Here is an 18,494-nt window from a genome sequence, read left to right on the forward strand (position 1 = left end):
CCCAGTCCCTGGGAAGTAATACGTAGCTTGAAGCCAGCTCAAGCCAGTTGTACTCTTCCAGGTTTGTTTGTTGCTCGGTTTTCATGCACTGTGTTGGGCTAAGCCACATATTCACTTTCCCCCATGTTGGTCTGGGCAGCTTAGGAGGACATTGCTCTCTGCTAGCTATTTTAGGGAAAGTTATTTATTTGGCTTGATGACTGCCTGGTACACACATGTATCTCAAACAAAGGTTACTCTCCAATCCCACTTGCGAGATGAAGTTCAGCTTTCTTGATGGAAATTGGTGGTTATTCTTTACATTCTTCCTTCAGATAATTTTTTTTTTCTTCACTCATCTCCTCTGAGCCTTCTTTGGTTGTGGGAGTGCAATGGTCAACCACCACATATGACCTCATCTTTTACATATGTGGGCAGTAGTGATTGCTGCATACAAGTAAACCTCATTCCCTTGACATTTTAGGCTAGCAAAGAATGGAAGATAATTTCTTCTTATGTTCCTGATTCGGATGTGCAAACAGGAAGCAAATTGCTGATCGAAATGCCTTTAGACGATGCTACTGGTATGCAGAAAAGAACTCCTTTTAATGTAGAAATGTACAAGGTGAGTTTTTCGTAACATTGGGAAGGATAAACTGAATTCTTAAATCTTAGAAGTAGAGAAATTTCTTCAAGAAATCCTTTCATCCTGTAGTTCCATGTTTATTGAGGTTGCTTTATCTTTTTGGTAGTTGTTCACATTTGTATAATATAATCTTGACTTTGAAAGATAAGAGGTTTTTTGCAAATGTAATTTGATAAGAGAACAAAAACTGTGTGTAATAGACTTTCAGGTATACTTACAGAACAGCTGTAGTTAAAGGAAATAAATAGCAAATTAGCTTGTCAACATTTATTATTACTTTAGTCTGCTTTCAGATCGGTGTCACTACCTTAAATTTAAGGAAACTTCCGAGAATCTAGTGAGTCAGATATTTTCAGGATTGTATGGTAAAAAATGAATAATTTTATGTGCAAATTATTAGAAGGAAAATGGTCTGTCAGACATGCAGCTGCTAGATTTGCTGTAGCAGTAGTTGCGTGCAAATTAGCTGGACAATGGCTTATGTAATTGAAAAAACACATATTTAGTATTTAGACTTGCTTACTTAAAGATACTTTCTTATTTGTTATTCATTCTGTGTATATCTGCTGTTGTCTTATAACTGCAAAGTGTGCTTCTTTCTAACAATTTAGCTCATCTGGCATTTATTTTATTTTGTTGTGTTGCTTTTTTAATTTTTTTGTTCCGCTTCAGATGCTGAACGGAGAACTAAAGCAATTGTATACTGCCATTACAAGAGCCAGAGTCAATCTTTGGATCTTTGATGAAGACAGTGATAAACGGGCTCCAGCTTTTAAGTATTTCATCAAAAGAGAATTTGTTCAGGTTGTCAAAGCAGATGAAAAGAAAGGTAAAGTTATCCTAAAACTTTCTTAAAAGACTGTCAAACAGGACAGCCTACTCATGCTTTCTTGTTTTTAGGCTGTATAATAAAGAAGGTTAAATTCCTTGATCCCTCTGACAGTATGCATTGATAAGCACCCTTGCAAATTTGCACTGATTTCAGTGGGTCTTGTTTTCTTTTGGCTCTAAAGGTCAGTTGTATATGTTAATACATGACTTCATTGCTCATTCATTAGTTTAAGTTTTCCTGCTGTTGCAGGAGAAGAGTCAGAGATCACTTAGATCTGAACTAGTAATAAGTTTATTGAGTTCTAACCAGTAAATATAGCTATGTAAAATATTTAATAAGTACAGACAGATTGACTGTTAATACTCTAGTACACTTCAAGTTAGTATGGGATACAAAGATTATCCTGTAAGCTTACTATACGTATCTTAAATGTTACATGCATGCAAAAATGTCACTTACCAACCCATCGATGTCTGGTGTCAGGTCAGGGATCTCTCAGCCTCAAGGGATAACCCTGGGAGGTGTCCCTACTCGAGGGGAGATCGCCGGCGCTCAGCCAGCCTCTACAGATGGAGAGCTCAAGGGACCCTGATGGCTGCAGATACTTATAGTGTAAAGTGGTTGATTTGTAGTCAGATTTTCTGCTGTATTTATACAGTTTCAGCTGCTTATCAGCCCAGTCTCCAGCCAAACCGGCTTTTTGGTTTTGGTGCTGTGTTCTCACTGATAGCCTCACACAATAGGATTAACTTTGGTTAGGTCTACCTGCTGAGCATCTGCCCGGACCAATGTTCAGTTAGTTTGAACAGGAGGAGTACATCCATCACACCTGCACAGTAATGAAGGCTGTTCATGGAAAACCATTCCAGCTAAAAGATATTTATCAAATTAAAGAATTTGGTTTCTCTAAAGACAGTGGATTTACTCAAAGTTTTGTCTAAAAAAATCCAAGCATGATTTTTAAAGGACTTTCAAAACCAAACCCAACTTGTTGATTTTTCAGTGCTGATTGAGAGCGATAAAATGTGTTTAACTCATAGTTACTATTACTGGTGTGAGCACAAATCATAAAGAGTTTGGAACATTATGAGATGTTAATGCTTAGTTTTGGTACATGATAAGTGGTTTCTGTGGTTTATCCATTCTAATATAAAATGATTGCCCCTGACCTTCTAGACTTGGACGACAGTATGTTTGCTAAAACTTCAACTCCAGAAGAATGGATTGCACAGGGAGACTACTATGCTAAACATCAGTTCTGGGAGGTAGGAGCGTATGTTTGCCTGAAATAAGGATGCTTGTCTAATCTGAAACATTTTTTTCTTTTTTCTTTCTTTTTATCTATAAAATTATCTGTAAACCTCCAGTTGCTCTGTAACAGTCTATCTTAGCTTGTGGCTTGTAGTTGTGTAGGTGTCTACAGACTAGTTGTAAGTAACTTGCAAGAAGTAAGCAGGGAGAGGAAGCTTATTGTCTGTAATCTTAAATTCATCTCAGAAATTTGCAGTCCAATGAGGGAAAAACATTTTAATGTGCATAAATGAAAGATGGTTGGAAAAAACAATTATTAACAACAACTGGAATTGACTGGAATTTGTGAATCATCTAAACCACGTGCTTGACAATATCATTACATACTACTGAAGGAAAATGAAAACATTTCTTGGAAATATATTGATTTGGGTGATGATCTCAGAGCCCTTTTATGGGTTTTTTTGACAGTAATTAGGGGTGGATGCAAAACGCACATTAAGGAACAGCATGTAAGAACCAAGGGAGCACTAAGAAAACCACAGAAAGAGTAGCAAAATGATGGTTTCATTCCCTTACTATTTAAAGAATGTGCAGATTTTAGTCTTTTATTTCCTACATTGATAGTTAATACAATACAGATATGGGATGACAGTTAATGGAATGGAAGTAAAACGCAGCCAGGACAACACCACCAATGAATTATTCTACAAGGAATTAAGGGATATCTCTAGATGAACTGCCCTCATCTTTATGGGTGATTTTAACTTCCCAGACATGAACTGGGAATATCATACAGTGGGCACAAAACAGGTCCAGGAAATTTCTGGAGCACATTGAAGTTAACTTCTTGGTGCAGGTACTAAGGGAGCTGACTAGGAAAGGTGCGCTCCAGGATTTGTTGTTTGCTAACAGAGGGGGACTCAGGTGAAGTGGTGATTGGTGGCTGTCTTGGTCACAGTGACCACAAAGCAGTTGCATTTCAAATCATTGGTCATGGAAGAAAAACTGCCAGCAAAACTTTGACCCTGGATATGGGGAGAGCAGACTTTGGGCTGCTGAAGGACCTAGTTACTAAGGTCTCCTGGGAATCTGCTTTTGAAGATCTTGGGGTCCATGAATGCTGGTCACTTTTTAAGACCCATGTCTTAAGAGTGCAGGAGCAGGCAATTCCAAAGTGTTGGAAGTCCAGCAAGTGGGGCAGAAGGCCATCTCAGCTGTGGAGGGATCTTCTTGTAGAACTTAAGCAGAAAAGGAAAGTGTATGGACATTGGAAGCAAGGACAGGCAACATGGGAGGACTACAGAGACATTGTTCACCACTGTAGTGAGAAAATTTGTGCGGCGAAAGCTCAATCAGAGTTCGAGCTGGCCAGCACTGTGAAGGACAACTGTCCTGGTTTCAGCTGAGAGGATTGATTTTCTTCATAGTAGCTAGTGTGGGGATATGTTTTGGATTTGTGCTGGAGACAGCATTGATAATATAGAGATGTTTTTGTTCTATGGACCTATTGTTGAGCAGTGCTTACGCGGGGCCAAGGCCTTTTCTGCTTCTTGTACCGCCCTGCCAGCGGGATGGCTCGGGGTGCACAAGAAGTTGGGAGGAGACACACACAGGACAGGTGACTCAAACTGACAAAAGGGATATTCCATACTATATGACGTCATGCTCAGTTTATAAGGAGCTTGGGGGAAGGGGGGGGGGGGCAGCGGCATTCGGAGTGATGGCGTTTGTCTTCCCAAGTAACCGTTATGCGTAACAGAGCCCTGCTTTCCTGGAGATGGCTGAACACCTGCCTGCCCATGGGAAGTGGTGAATGAATTCCTTGCTTTGCTTTGCTTGTGCATGCGGCTTTTGCTTTACCTATTAAACTGTCTTTATCTCAACCCACGAGTTTTCTCACTTTAACTTTTCTAATTCTCTCCCCCACCCCAATGGGGAGGGAGTGAACGAGCGGCTGCGTGGTGCTCAGCTGCCGGCTGGGGTAAAACCACGACAACAACAAAAAGGGCTTTTTAAAATATTTTAACAGCAAAAGGAAGATCAGAGATAGCATTAATCCATTACTTGATGAGGTCAGTCACCTCACAAATAGGGACATAGGCAACGCAGAGATGTTTAATACCTTTTTCGCCTCTGTCTTTAACACCAATGATGGGCCCTGGGACCTCTGGAGCCCTGTGCTGGAAGAGCATGACTGGGGAATGATAATCTCCCAGCTGACTCTGAACTTGTTTGAGACTTGCTGCTCCAGCTGGAGGTGCATGAGTCTCTGGGATCTGACGTGATTCATTCTGGGGTACTGAAAGAGCTGGCCGATGTTATTGTGGGACCTCTGTCCATTATTTTTCAATGGTCTTGGAAGTCTGGAGAGATCCCAGTCGACTGGAAGCTTGCAAATGTCCCGATTTTTCAAGAAGGGTAAGAAGGAAGACCCTGGTAATTACAGGCCCGTCAGTCTCACTTGAGTGCCTGGTAAAATTATGGAGAAGGTTATTCTGGGAGTTACTCAGAAACACTTGAGAGAGAATGCAGTCATTGGTCATAGCCAGCATGGGTTCACAAAGGCAAAGTCCTGCTTAACCAACTTAATTTCCTTTTATAAGGTCATCCATCTAGTTGACCAAGGGAAGCCAGCAGATGTGGTGTTTTGGGATTTTAGCAAACCTTTTGATAAAGTCTCTCACAGTATCCTTCTGGACAAAATGTTCAGCATACAGCTAGAAAAGTCCATAATACAGTGGGTGAGCAATTGGCTGACGGGTCAGGCTCAAAGAGTTTTATTAAGTGGGGTTATATCAGGCTTGCAGCCAGTCACCAGTGGGGTTGTCCAGGGCTCAATTTTAGGGCCAGTGCTCTTTAATGTTTTTATGAATTATCCGGATGCAGGAATTGAATGTACATTAAGTAAATTTGCCGAAGATACCAAACTAAGAGGAGCTGTGGACTCCCTTGAGGGTAGAAAGGCCTTACAGAGAGATCTGGATAGACTAGAGGCTGGGCAATCACCAACCATATGAAATTTAACGAGAGCAAGTGCCAGATTCTGCATCTGGGATGGGGTAATCCTAGTTGTACACACGAATTGAGGGACAAAAGGCTGGAGAGCAGCTCTGCAGAAAGAGATCTGGGGGTTTGCGTTGATGGCAAGTTGAATATGAGTCAACAGTGTGCACTGGCAGCAAAAAGGGCCAGCTGTGTCCTGGGGTGCATCAAACAGAGCGTAGCTGGCCAGTCGAGGGAGGTGATTGTCCTACTCTGCACTACACTGGTGTGGCCCCACCTCGAGTACTGTGTGCAGTTTTGGGTGCCTCAATATAAGAAGGACAGCAAACTATTAGAATGTATCCAGAGGAGGGTGACCAAGGTGGTGAAAGGTCTCTAGGGCAAGATTTAGGAGGAGTGGCTGAGGTCGCTTGGCTTGTTCAGCTTGGATAAGAGAAGGCTGAGGGGTGACCTCATCGCAGTCTACAACTTCCTCAAGGGGGCAGCAGAGCAGGAGGTGCTGATCTCTCTGTGGTGATCAGTGATGGGACACGAGGAAATGGAATGAAGCTGCATCAGGGGAAGTTCAGGTTGGACATTAGGAAAAGGTTCTTCACTGTGAGGGGGTGGTTGGTCACTGGTACAGGCTTCCCAGGGAAGTGGTCAGGGCACCAAGCCTGTCAGAATTCAAGGAGCAGGGATCTGGACTCAATGATCCTTATGGGTCCCTTCCCATTCGAGATATTCTATGATTCTATAAAATAAAATTTTCAATACTTTTTTTGGTCATGGCAGAAGGAAAGCTTCCATTTTTTGCTGATAACATATAATTTTATGTATGGAAAATAGATATTTATAACAAGGCAAAAATCAAAATAAGCTGCTGCCACTATACAGACAGTCTTTATCTCCTCTTGAAAAAAAAAAAAAGCAATTTTGTAAATGAACAGAAAAGTGTTTAGATAAAAACCACACAGCTGAAAAAAATTCATCTTGCAATCTGAAATCTATCAACTATATTATCTGCTATTCTGTTTTCTTTATGACTCTGATCTTTGCTTATCATTGCTACATTAAGAAGAAATTATCTGGTGAATTTGGCAGTTCCAAGACTGGCTTGCAGTGTGCAATTTCCAAACAGAAGCAAATACTAAATTAATGGATAGAATAAAGAAATAATGGCGTTGCAGAATGAGCAAGGTGATAATAAAGAAAACCTTGCTAGGAGCATGGTAACTCCTGCTGTTTCTCTAGTTATCAACAGAAAGGACCTGGTATGGTAAAAGCATGAATAAATGTTCCATGCTTTTCAATTTAACTTTGCACACATTGGTTTTCCTAATTCTTATTAATAGAATTTAGGTGGTAGATGCCCAGTGACTTACCAATTAATGGTTTAGGCCATTATTCAAATTGCATGTGCTATTTGTTCTGTCAGCCTACCAGGAATTTTGCTTTCACTACTTCCATGTAAAACATTGTAATTAAAATTCTAATTATGATAGTTGCACATGAACTGACTTTAAAGCTTTTCTTTTTGTCCTAAAAAATGTTTTACCTTTTCCTTCTTCCAGGCACCCTGCCAGTCTTTCTGTTTTCCATTACAGTGATTGTAAAATTAAGTATTGCTTTTATGTGATAAACCATGGGTTGGATGCACATGTGTGAATGCTGTGTGTGATTTCACCCCAGGTGGCAGCCAAATGTTACCAAAAGGGAGGAGCATCTGAGAAGTCAAAACTGGCCCTGGCACACGATGCTGTTCTCAAAGTGCACTCAAAGAAAAGCAGCCCCAGGTAAGTGTAAACGTGAAAAGGTGAACGAGTGTCATTCTGCGCTGCCAGACCTTGTGGGTGTGTGCGGGGTGGAGATTCACATCACAGTTGTGGGACTGGACTGGAGACATCGGAGAGCCACGCAGGCGAGATGTCTTCATATCTTTGTCTGTGGGTGGCAAAAGAGATTTAAGGAATTGGAGCTGTGCTAGACTTTCCAACAGGACCAGGGCCACTGCTTCCTTTGGGGAGTGGTGGAAGCAGTTGTACGCCATAGGCTGTCCAAACCAAATGTGGCCCTTGAAAGGCCTTACTGGTTATGTGAGAGAAAAGCAACAGGACTTGCATTAACTCAAGGGGCTTTATATTCTTATGTATAGATAGAAGAGCATATGCCATCAGCAGTGCTCAGCTCCAGTTAATCCCACTGCATATTCATTTAACAAAGAAGAAGGAATGGTGGTGTACATTGGGGAAGAAAGCTGCTAATAAAAAGTGAGATTTGAGATAAAATTAATGTTAGAGTCGATCTAAACAGAACAAGCAGAACTAGATCTGAACCAAAGGGCAGTTTTAAAAGGACAGATTTTGAGATGAATCATTTAGTTTGTGCTGTCAGCTGGGCAAAAGGGTTTGACGGGGAGAAAGTTTGCAGTTTCCTGGAGAGGCTGAAAAGCTGTTTGGGACTTGTCTCAAATAAGACAGGAAAAAACTACATGGGGAGTGCTCTAGATCTAAGTGAATTAATTTCTGTTCATGCTGGGGAGGCTGAAAACTAGCAGTGATAGCAGAGAGGGTAAGGAATGACTAGAGCAGAGGAAGCTAGCACTGAAGGGGGAAGGTCTGGAGAAATGTTATTACTGGAGTTTATCAAGGTTTTACCTTTTTTAATTATCTGTTTCATATTAGTGGCCTTGGCTGGAAGTATAAGGATACTCATAAAATTTCATGATCATAGAGAATTTGTTGATGGGACTGAAAAAACTTTTTTCAGTTGTCTGAAACAACAAGGGCTGCTTGTCAACTGCATAAAATTTGAGGAGAAGAAATTGCATATATTAGGATATGTTGACAGAACATATGTAATAATGAAGCTGTGAAAGTGGCGGGGGTTTTTTTTTAGTAGAAGTATTAATGCTGGTGTACAAAGCATAAGTAAGATTCCTGCGTATTCTATAATGTGAAATGCTCTGTATGGTTCTGATCTTCCAGACTCAAGAATGATGAATTCAGACTAGGTCTGGGAAGAAGGTAGACGTGCTGCGAGGACACCAGAAAGGCTGAGCTTGTTTAGTTATACAGAACAAAGGCTGAGAACAAATTTGGTTATTGTCTTTAATGGCATTGGGGCTAAACAGCAGAAGGAAGAAGGAGCAAGTTAAGCCAGAAAAGAGAAGCAGCATAAAGCCACACTAGTATATTTAGTTTGACAATTAAAAAAAAAAAAAAAAAAAAACAAAAAAACCCCCCAAAAAAACCCCACAACATTTCTTACTGCCAGAGCGATGAGACTCTGGAATAGACTTCTGGACAGAAAAGCGTCAGCCCAAAATATAACTAATTGTAAGGTAATACCTCATCAGGTTGTGTACAAAGAAGAACACATGATGTCAGTGTTGGTTGAATTCAATCACAGATCATGTGATCCTAAACTTAATTTGGATTTAAGTGGTAATTTTCTGTTACTTTCTACAGGGAAAAACAGATGGAATATATGTCATTGGCTAAAACTTACTTGGAATGTGGAGAACCAAAACTATCACTAAAATGTCTGTTTCAGTCAAAGGAGTTCCGGCTTTGTGCAGAACTGTGTAAAAAGTTAGGAAAGGTATTAAATCCTCTAAACTATCCTCTCCTTATCACTTCCCTTTTCCTACAGTTTTTTTTTCCTCCCTCATATTACTCATAAGGTGATAGTATTTTTCTGTGACATGGTAGTAGCTGAACTAAAACAGCTCTTTAAGCTGGGCCATTCAAGAAGCAGCATTTGTCACAGAATAGCCAGAAGGCAAATGAAGAGGGCAATGATGCAATTATGCAGTCTAGGTTTATTTCTTTGGCTTTCTTCAAATGTCACCATCAGTCATTTCTGCTTTGGACTCAAAAGTTAATTAATGACTGATTCATGAAACTTAAGCTGTTACTTCATTCAATACTCTGATCTTGAAACTTCACTGATTACAGCCATCTAAATGGAACCTTGAAACTTGCAAGGGTTAAGTAATGTACTAGCAATAATTTTCTAAGTGTATAAGGATATTTAACATTTTTTATTTGCAGTGCATTTCCACTAAAAGAATGTAAACTAATTGTTCCCAAATATTTAAAGTTTAAGATAGAAGGTTTTATTTTAATCCATAACTTTTATTTTAATCCTGTTGATTCTGAGAAATTTGAAAGTCAACAGAAGCGTGTGTGGTGTTTTTTAACAACAGAGAGAGCTAGGTGAATGAAAAGTACTTTGGAAATCCGGTATAATACCCTCAATTTTGTGTTCCAGTTTTCTGGACACAAATATTTTGAAGGTTTTTTAAAATCTGTTCAGTTTTAATGATGGTTACTTTAATATGTATTTGATTACATTCAGATACTTTAATTACATTTTATTAAAGTGTGCTTCTCTATGAGACACCTACATGATGGAATTACTAAATTCATTCTATTCATGTAGTTTTGACTGTTTAGAGCACTTCAGTTTCATTATTGACTTCTGCGTTGCAGATAAAAGATGCTGCGGTCTACTATCAGAAAAGCCAGTGCTACAAAGAAGCATCTGAATGTTATGAAGAAATTGAGGAGTTTGATCTGGCAATTAAAATGTATTGTCAGGAAGAACTCTATGAAGAAGCAGCAAAGGCAGTTGAAAGGTACGTCTTCCAAGCTGGTATTGGAATATAATTATCTTTTCCATTTCCAAATTCAACATAATACAGCTGGCTCACCATAAAATTTTCACAAGCTTTGGCTGGTGACTTTGTTTTATATGAAGTTAAATTAACTTTGTCAGAATTCTCATTTGGGTAATGTTAACACAGTGAAAGCATTCTACTGCATTCACAGCTGGAGCAGTGATTAGCGTCATTTTCCTGGGAATTTTTTCCAGTCTGTATTACTAGTCATACAAGTTCTCCTTCAGCCAGCCTCTGAACGAGGATCTGATGGGATATATGACAAAAACATTTAATAGAAATATTAAATACTTTAAAGGGTGAAATAGTAATGGATTTAGCCACTTAGTCACTGACTTCTGTAGGAATATAACCATTAGATGTGTGTTATATAATGCAGCAGTCATTGTGGCAAATGAACTATTTGTCTCTCAAAATCTCTAACTTAAGAGCAAAGAATAATAATTTGAATGGGCACACCTGTCATTACACCTAAATTGATTGATGACTTTTAAAGAATAAGTACACCAATTAGAATCCCAGCAAGGCCGACAGTTACACACCTTCACTGAAATCCTTTGTGATGTACCTTTAATAATGTCAACTGTTTTTTTAAGGACTAAAGGTTGTTTAATATGTAGAGATAGTTTGATTAAAAAGTTTAAGCATTAAAATCACCTTACCAACTAAAGATTTTTTAAATCAGCCTCCCCAAATCATTCATGCAAATTCATCAGCATAGGTACAAAAATCTGCACTCCCACGTTGACCATGAAAAAGATGATAATGAAAGGCTAATGATAATTTACTCACCCATCAGGAAAAAATTACTCATTTTCAGCATGCAGGAGAGAATACTTTTGCAAGACTGACTTAGGACATATCTTAATAATTTCACATCAGCCAATAGTAATTAATAACGGAGACTTTTAAAGTGCATGTTTTGAAAGATGCAACCAGGTACTTTGCTCAGGCACCCAATAAGCAGCAAAGTATATGTAGATAGATACGACAGAATTGAAAGCATTCTCTAAACTGACTGGGTTAGGTACATTTTACAGAATATTATCTATATTGGCCTGTGGAATTTTCATTGAAATTCCAATTTATTTCATTCTGGCTTCTGTTCATGTAAGCAACCATCTATACTGAGGCCTACTTTAATAAACAGAAGATTAGCACTGGCAAAATGTGATTAAAATAATTTGTACAGTGATTTAACAGCATGGGGAAAGATTCACTAATGGTGTAAACCTTGTGATCTTCTTTGTACCAGAAGTTGTAATGATCTTGCTTCAGACAGCCTTATGTTCTAACTAGATTCTTTCTGTAGATCTTTTAAGATTATGTGATTATTTTTTTGCATGACAGACATACCACTTGAAATAGTTGGCCTTTTTGAAGGAAGAGCTTCTAGGGCAGCTATTTGTTTAATGTTTTAGGGGCTTTTTAGAAATGCAGTGTTTTTTTGTCTGGGTTAGTCATCTATGGTAGTAAATCAATGTATCTATTATTTCAGATATGAAGAGATGTTAAATAAAAAAGGGCAAATGGTTTCCAAACTGTCGTGTACAGCAAATCAGTTGTATTTGGAAGCAGCTGCAAAGTATCTGAGTATGAACAGAACTGAGGAGATGATGCAAGTCCTCTCCAAACTTGATATAGAGGATCAGCTTGAGTTTCTGAAGTCTCGTGGATGCTTGCGCCAAACAGCAGACTTACTGAAAAGGGAAGGTCGAGAGGAAGAAGCTGCGAAGTTAATGAAACAACACGGGTTTCCTCTGGAAGCAGCCAACCTCACAACTATAAAAGAGTTCCGTGCATCGTGTCTGCTTGCTGCAGCCCGTGCCAGTGTGACTCGCTGTTCAGAATCAGACCTGGTGGACATGGAGGTCATCCTAAGAGAAGCCCTCGAACTTTGTGAACAAACTGAGCAGAAGTCTGGCATTGCTGAGGCTGTGTTTTTTCAGGGAGCTCTGAAGGGAGACTTCACAAAGCTGAGCCATGCATACTGTCAGTTCCTATCTCTGAATCATGCTGCTGGTGCAGTTGAAGCTCTCTTTGCATTATGTCGCTGCAGCGCTCCTAGCCAGAACATCCTCTTTATGGCAACACGCGGCTTAATGGCTCTTCTGAGTCTGGTTAGTGGCTTGAAGAAAGCAGCCACCAACGCAGAGAAAGAAATGGTGAAATCATGCTTTGCCTATTTTGGGATTGTCCCAACAGGTGACAGTTGCCAGGTGTCTCAAAATGAAGCTGAACCCATTCTCAAGTTTTTGTCAGACAAGCCAAGTCTCAAAGAGAGGAAGACAAAAGGTGATTTCTCAGTAAGCACAGAGGAGGTGAAATCAGCTTTGAAGCAGCACTTGTTAAGCAGGTTGTGCTCTATCACCCATGAGTTACTGAACAAGCATTATTACCCTGATATTTGTATGAAGTTCATTGTTGGCTTGAACTGTGAAGATAAAACCTGTGAGGATTACCATAAGCCTTTGATGCGCCATGAAGCAAAGACAATATTTCAGTGTAAAATGCATCTGGTGGCAATAAACGGACTGCTGATGGAAGCCACACATGTTTTCCCTAAAGAGCTACTGAATCAGTGCAAAAGCTTTGATGACATTTTGACTGCTAACAAACATGCATCGTGTAAAGCCCTCCTAGAAATGTTTTTTCCTAATCATTTTCATTTGAGAATACTGTCTGAGAACCCGAAGGCATGCAAAGAAATACTGGAATTCAGCAACATTATTTCGAAACCCTGTAGAGCAGCGTTGAAGGAGTACATCACGTTTAAGTTTAAAGATGAAGACACGGCAGCCAGAAGAGAATCAACTGACTTGTGGCTAAGTGCTATGCAAGCTTTCATCTTGTCTTCGGGATATCCTGAAGAATTTGAGAAACTTCTTTTTAAGGAAGAGGATGATTATAACAAAGAGCTAAACTTTGCTTTGTCAAAGGCAAATAACTCCCCAAAGAGTAAAGGCCAGGGAGGAAAGACCAAAGGAATAGAGGGCAGACATGGTATGTTGCTACCTGACAAAAATGCCGAAAATGCAGGGAGAACGCACTTGTGCTTCATTCGACTTCTTGAAAATTCACTTGAGCAATTTTATGTTCATAAGAACCCAGAAAACTGTAAAAGGTTTTTTTTCCGTTTTATGAATGTCCTGGTCAAGAAAGGTACTAGATACCTGATTCCAAGCATAGGAAATACAGTGATGTTATTGGAATTCCAGTATATTCTCTGTTGTGCTGTCCTGATGCGTCTCTCCAAGAACATTACTCTCTGCTTCCCAAAGAGTTACATTGCTCTCATTCATTACTGGGAGTTTTTGTTCAGAAGCAAGGACCATAACAAAGAGCTTAGAGACACGTTTTCTATTATACAGGAGTATAGACCAAAGGATGCATATGTAGCTGTACAGAATTTCAGATTTCATCTCTGTTATCTAGCAGAAGTTTTGTGTGGAGTTCACGGAAGGTTCAATGTCCTTCTGGATGCTTTCGAGGATCCTGATCGACTAACTTCAGGGGAGGCTGAGCGGACTGTAGTGCTGTGCTTAGTGATGTTACTGAATGCTGACCAGGTGCAGAATTCTAAATATAGATCCCTCTTATGCCACCACTTTCCTGAAATCAAGGCAGTGCTGAAATCAATGAGAAAAGACTCTCCCTCTAAAGTGCCTGAAAGATTGCTAAGGGTTGTAGAACTTGTGAATGATGCTACACACATAAGAGAAATCGCTGTAGGCCTGCAAGAGCTGCTGACAGAACGAGATGCAGAGTACCTGGTTGACTGCCGATGGAAGTGGGACTCTGCATACACTCAGGGGCATCCACCCATACGGGGCATCCTGTATGAAACCATAAACCTTGACAGGTTTATGACCTCTTTGGATAAGACAGAATATGCTGATGAACTAGAAGATGAACTTGAAAGGGTTCATTGCTTAGAGGATCAAAAAGATCCCCTGGAAGTCATTGCACTCAGCAAGCAACAGAAGCAAGAGCAGAAAGCATCTGCTCAACGCCAGCTGCGTCGTGTCTTCCATTTCGTTTCTCTGTGCATGAAGTGGAAAAGGAAGGCCTGCTCCAAAGCTGAGACTGTTGCAATGGAAGGAGAAGAATTTTTATCAGAGATCTTCAAAAAAGCAGATATTGACCAAACCCAGTGTGACCTCTGTGGAGTCAGATTTATCCAGAGCTCTGAGACCTATTTCAGCCGGTCAGAAAACGTGGAGGGAGACACTTCTGAAGCAGTGACACCGACCGAGATCAGTGGGGGAAAAAAGTTGCATGCAGAAGAAAATCCAATTTCTGTGGCCAGTGAGCACAGAAACACAGATGAACACAGAAATAATAATGCTGCCTACAAATACTATGCCGACTTTTTCAGAAGAAAGATAGATCCAATAATATATGATGGACTGGAGGCAGTGGAGGCCATTACAGAAAGGACTTACACCCAAGACCATTTAGCATATAAAGAAGGTTCCAACTTATGCCAGAGAAAAATCAAAGAGAATATTAAGAAGATTTCAGATGCAGTAGAAGAAATCTATGAGAGAAAAGCCTGGGCTAAAGGTAGGACCTTTGCAGTTTTCTTTTAAACAATTTAATATGTCGTTTGTGACCAAACTTCTAGACCTGACAAAGCTCCATTTGAAAATCTTAACGTGGTCAATATAAAGGTATTTCAGGGAGCTGAGGAAAAGAGGAACTGAGACAGTTGAAAATATTAAAACATATATTCTTCCCTCTTCCAAACACAAAGGAATACATCAGATAGTATGGGTAAAGTGAATAGAGGTTAATTTTATTAAATAGTAAAGTGAATTTTAACTACGTGATCAGGTGTGCTGTGTTCTCTGAATTTATACAGTCTTACAGCAGCCTATTATGTTAGACCAGGTAATCTTTACTAATTTTTCTACTGTTTCCTACTTAGTTCTGCCAGCCATAGTAATTTGGATATGCAGGGGTAGAGTGTTAGGAGTACTTGGAGTGTTTGATTAAGGATATCTCTGACTAGTCCGCCCTTGAACTTGTAATTTTGCTAGGGCTGAACAAAAGTGGATACTTAACTACAAATCTGTGGGGTGTCAGACACTCAAAGGCAACCCTGGTATTATAAAGTCCAGTAAATTATGGTACTTCAGAGATACATATTTTGATATTTGATTCCCACCCCCTCCACCCCCCCATATGCTTAAAGCATTATTCTGTGCTGACTTTTGCAAGCAAAATTGAATCACTGAATGAGTGGCCTAGGAGCAAAATTGTTTGGTGTACTTGCTGTGGGAAAGTGGCATCTTAAATCAAAACATTGTTACTGGCTTTAGTTGTAGAAATCCACCAACTCTGTCAAGTTGTCACATTGCCTGTGATGTTTGACAGTAATGAAAAACGGTAATATTTGGTATGTTCATCAGCTCTGATCACTGAAACATGTTAAATTTGTAACTAAATGTTAGATTGTGGTCTTCATGTGTAAGCTTTATCTTCTACTCCTAATGGAAAGCTTTTACACGTGGATGAAGTCCGTAAAGTTTTGCTTATTATTTAGTTGGCTTTCTGCTCAACGAACCATGATAGTGATGAATATGATAGATGTAGTAGGCTTAATTAGGTAATAGTTGATTTTGTTATGACAATTGCTTGATGAATGTTACCTTGTTCTTCCACTCAGTGAAAATATATTTACAGAAATTATTTGCCTTTGAGATTGCTACAAAGTGAGGGAAAAGTAAGCATTTTTCAAGTCCTTAATGGTGCAGGTAAGCAAGGGCTGTAACATCTCGGGTCTGTGTTTTACTTTGACTTGTATAATTTCAGAGGGGTAATGAAAGGCAGGAGCTTTAATACCCAAAAATAGGTAGACCAGAATGTTTTCAGGAGTTTCAGGTGTAACTTAAGAGGGACAGCACAAGGATTTAGAGCTTCTCCTCTGATAGTGCTAGTAACATTGATTGGAATGGAGTGTAATATATACAGCGTCTTCATCCCCAGTAGTGAATTTGCCTGCACATGATATCACTGGTGACTGGGACTTCTTGCTTTGCAGCATCGTTGTACAACACAGCTCTGTATAACTTTATTTTGTGCCTTGCTTTTAGCTGCCGTCCATCTCTCAGCTAGTGTTCTTACAGAATGTTAATTGTGCTCCATTTCAGCTGAAGAAATAATAACCAAACATGCCAACAAATTGGTTGCCAACATTGATGAGGCTCGTAAGTGGCTGAAGAAGATGGACTCTCATAGGATAAAAGAAGAAGGTATGTTTTCAAATTACACAGGTTTCTGTGACCCCAGAGGACACCGTTCAGTAACGGTCTCTTCGCATCACTTTGGTCTCCCAAGTCAGCAGTGTTGTGGATATTCACTTACCCTTGAGGCAACAAGAAGCGGGCCCCTCCATAGGGGTGCTCTGGAAAACATGAGTCTCTCCTCAGCGGCTCTTTAGAACAGAGCGTGAGCCTCGCAGCTGGTTGCAGGGTGGCCAGAATGGAGCAAGCCTCCTCCCCTGGCCCTCACTGGATCCCAGCCCGCATCAAGTACGTGTGTGTGCGTGCACACAGGCACGTGCAGGTGCACGTGTAACTGTGGTTCAAGTGCAGTCTTCAGGAAAGAAACTAGGGTGAGGGGGGGGTCAGAAGAGAAGCTATCTTCATCTTTGCCAATAAGTTTATTAACTGTCTATTCACTTCTGCAGCAGTGCATTTATGGGCAGTGTGGTCCCAAGTTCTTGGGAACCAGCTTCCTAACAAAACTAATCCTTAGCTTGCTTTTAAGAGTTCTGTGCAAAAATATTGTATGCAGTTGGTTTTCTTTTGTTTTCACTTCCATTTCACTTGGTTTCACACCAAAAGTAACATACATTGATGCAGTCTATTGCATTACAGACCTCTGAGGACAAGTTTAAGATTTCATTGTGCCTACTTGTACGTTTAGGGTTAAACACAGATTTAGGTAGTGGAATTGCAACAATTTCATAAAAAGGCAGCAATGAAGTGGTCAGGCTTACAAATTGCATTATATGTAAAGCACTAAAGTAGCTCTATTTTAGAAAATTTGATTGTGATCAAGCCTTGTGTTACACCTTCCTATTCCAAGAAAGATACAGTTAATAAGACTACATGGAAGTGCTCTCATAGTCTCACAAGCAACATTATAGTCTGTCTTTGAAGTCAGTAAACAAATGTATTGTCTGCTGAAACTGAACCCTGAGAGAGGAGAGACATACTGCTTTAAAAAAAGTCAAAACCAGTAACAACAGAAACAGATTTTCAGTGTATTCATTACTAGTGCAGTCTTTGCTTCCTAGCAGAGCTCTTAAGCACATTGTCATATTAAGCCCAATACTTGTTAAACATGGTTGTACACATTCCCATGTATGTACACATATTGCTGACATCTAAAATAGCAATGACATAGCTTGTCATCCTGTTAAGAGGAAAAGGTGTTGGGGTTTTCCATTCTCCATTAATTTCTTGTCTTTAATATAGGCTTTGTGCATGATAGAGACTTGGAAAATGAAGTGGAAGATGAAAGCATGGCTTTTGAAGAACTTGTCTATAAAAAACCCTCAAGAAAAAAAGGAAGATATGGGAAATAGTAATTAGAAGAAATATGCAGATGGCTATTGTATCCTCTTAAAAATCTAATTTTAGAATTAAAAAAAAAATTGTGAAAAAGAAAAATAGAGGGATGGAGTCAGAAATGGGAAGAGTTGGAAGAAAACAAGCAACTTATGCTTTTGATTTTTTTTATCACTTGTATTGTCTCAGAATAATGTGGTGAAGATGTAATTGTTAAAACCTACGACAGGACAAATTTCCTTTCAAAACTATGTGGTAGCTTGAAAGTAATGAAAAGCCAAAGAAACAAACAAGTAGGAAAAAATAATATTTCTGCCTTATCTCAGGGGTATTTTTCCATTCAGTCTTCTTTTTCTTCTTCCCTGTTAATTTACATCATTGTTCTGATCTGGAATCCTCAGAAAAATAGAAGGATAGTTTCTCTGATTTTAAGAGGTTTTAATTAGTGTTTTTAGGTTACCATTGTAAACCTGCTGTGTTCTGAGTCTTGTTATGTTTGGAAATTTTTAGTCTTCAGATGAGGTACTTACAGTATCT

The 18,494-nt window shown here is 39.5% G+C and overlaps 1 protein-coding gene across 2 annotated transcripts in view; it reads left to right on the plus strand.

Moving 5' to 3' along the window:
* Positions 1-18,113, plus strand: part of TRANK1 (tetratricopeptide repeat and ankyrin repeat containing 1) — a 55,377-nt gene extending 37,264 nt beyond the window's left edge. For both annotated transcript variants that reach the window (XM_075745475.1, XM_075745476.1), the window contains exons 16-24: positions 464-604; positions 1,298-1,454; positions 2,634-2,722; positions 7,386-7,489; positions 9,164-9,296; positions 10,190-10,335; positions 11,876-14,943; positions 16,533-16,634; positions 17,865-18,113. In XM_075745475.1, the coding sequence (XP_075601590.1) occupies positions 464-604; positions 1,298-1,454; positions 2,634-2,722; positions 7,386-7,489; positions 9,164-9,296; positions 10,190-10,335; positions 11,876-14,943; positions 16,533-16,634; positions 17,865-17,974 (4,050 nt within the window). In that variant the 3' untranslated portion in view covers positions 17,975-18,113. The remainder of the gene's footprint in view (positions 1-463; positions 605-1,297; positions 1,455-2,633; positions 2,723-7,385; positions 7,490-9,163; positions 9,297-10,189; positions 10,336-11,875; positions 14,944-16,532; positions 16,635-17,864) is intronic.
* Positions 18,114-18,494: the final 381 nt, after the last annotated feature.

This window comes from Balearica regulorum, chromosome 2 (genome assembly GCF_011004875.1).
Source record: "Balearica regulorum gibbericeps isolate bBalReg1 chromosome 2, bBalReg1.pri, whole genome shotgun sequence".
In the NCBI taxonomy this organism is placed as follows: Eukaryota; Metazoa; Chordata; class Aves; order Gruiformes; family Gruidae; genus Balearica; species Balearica regulorum.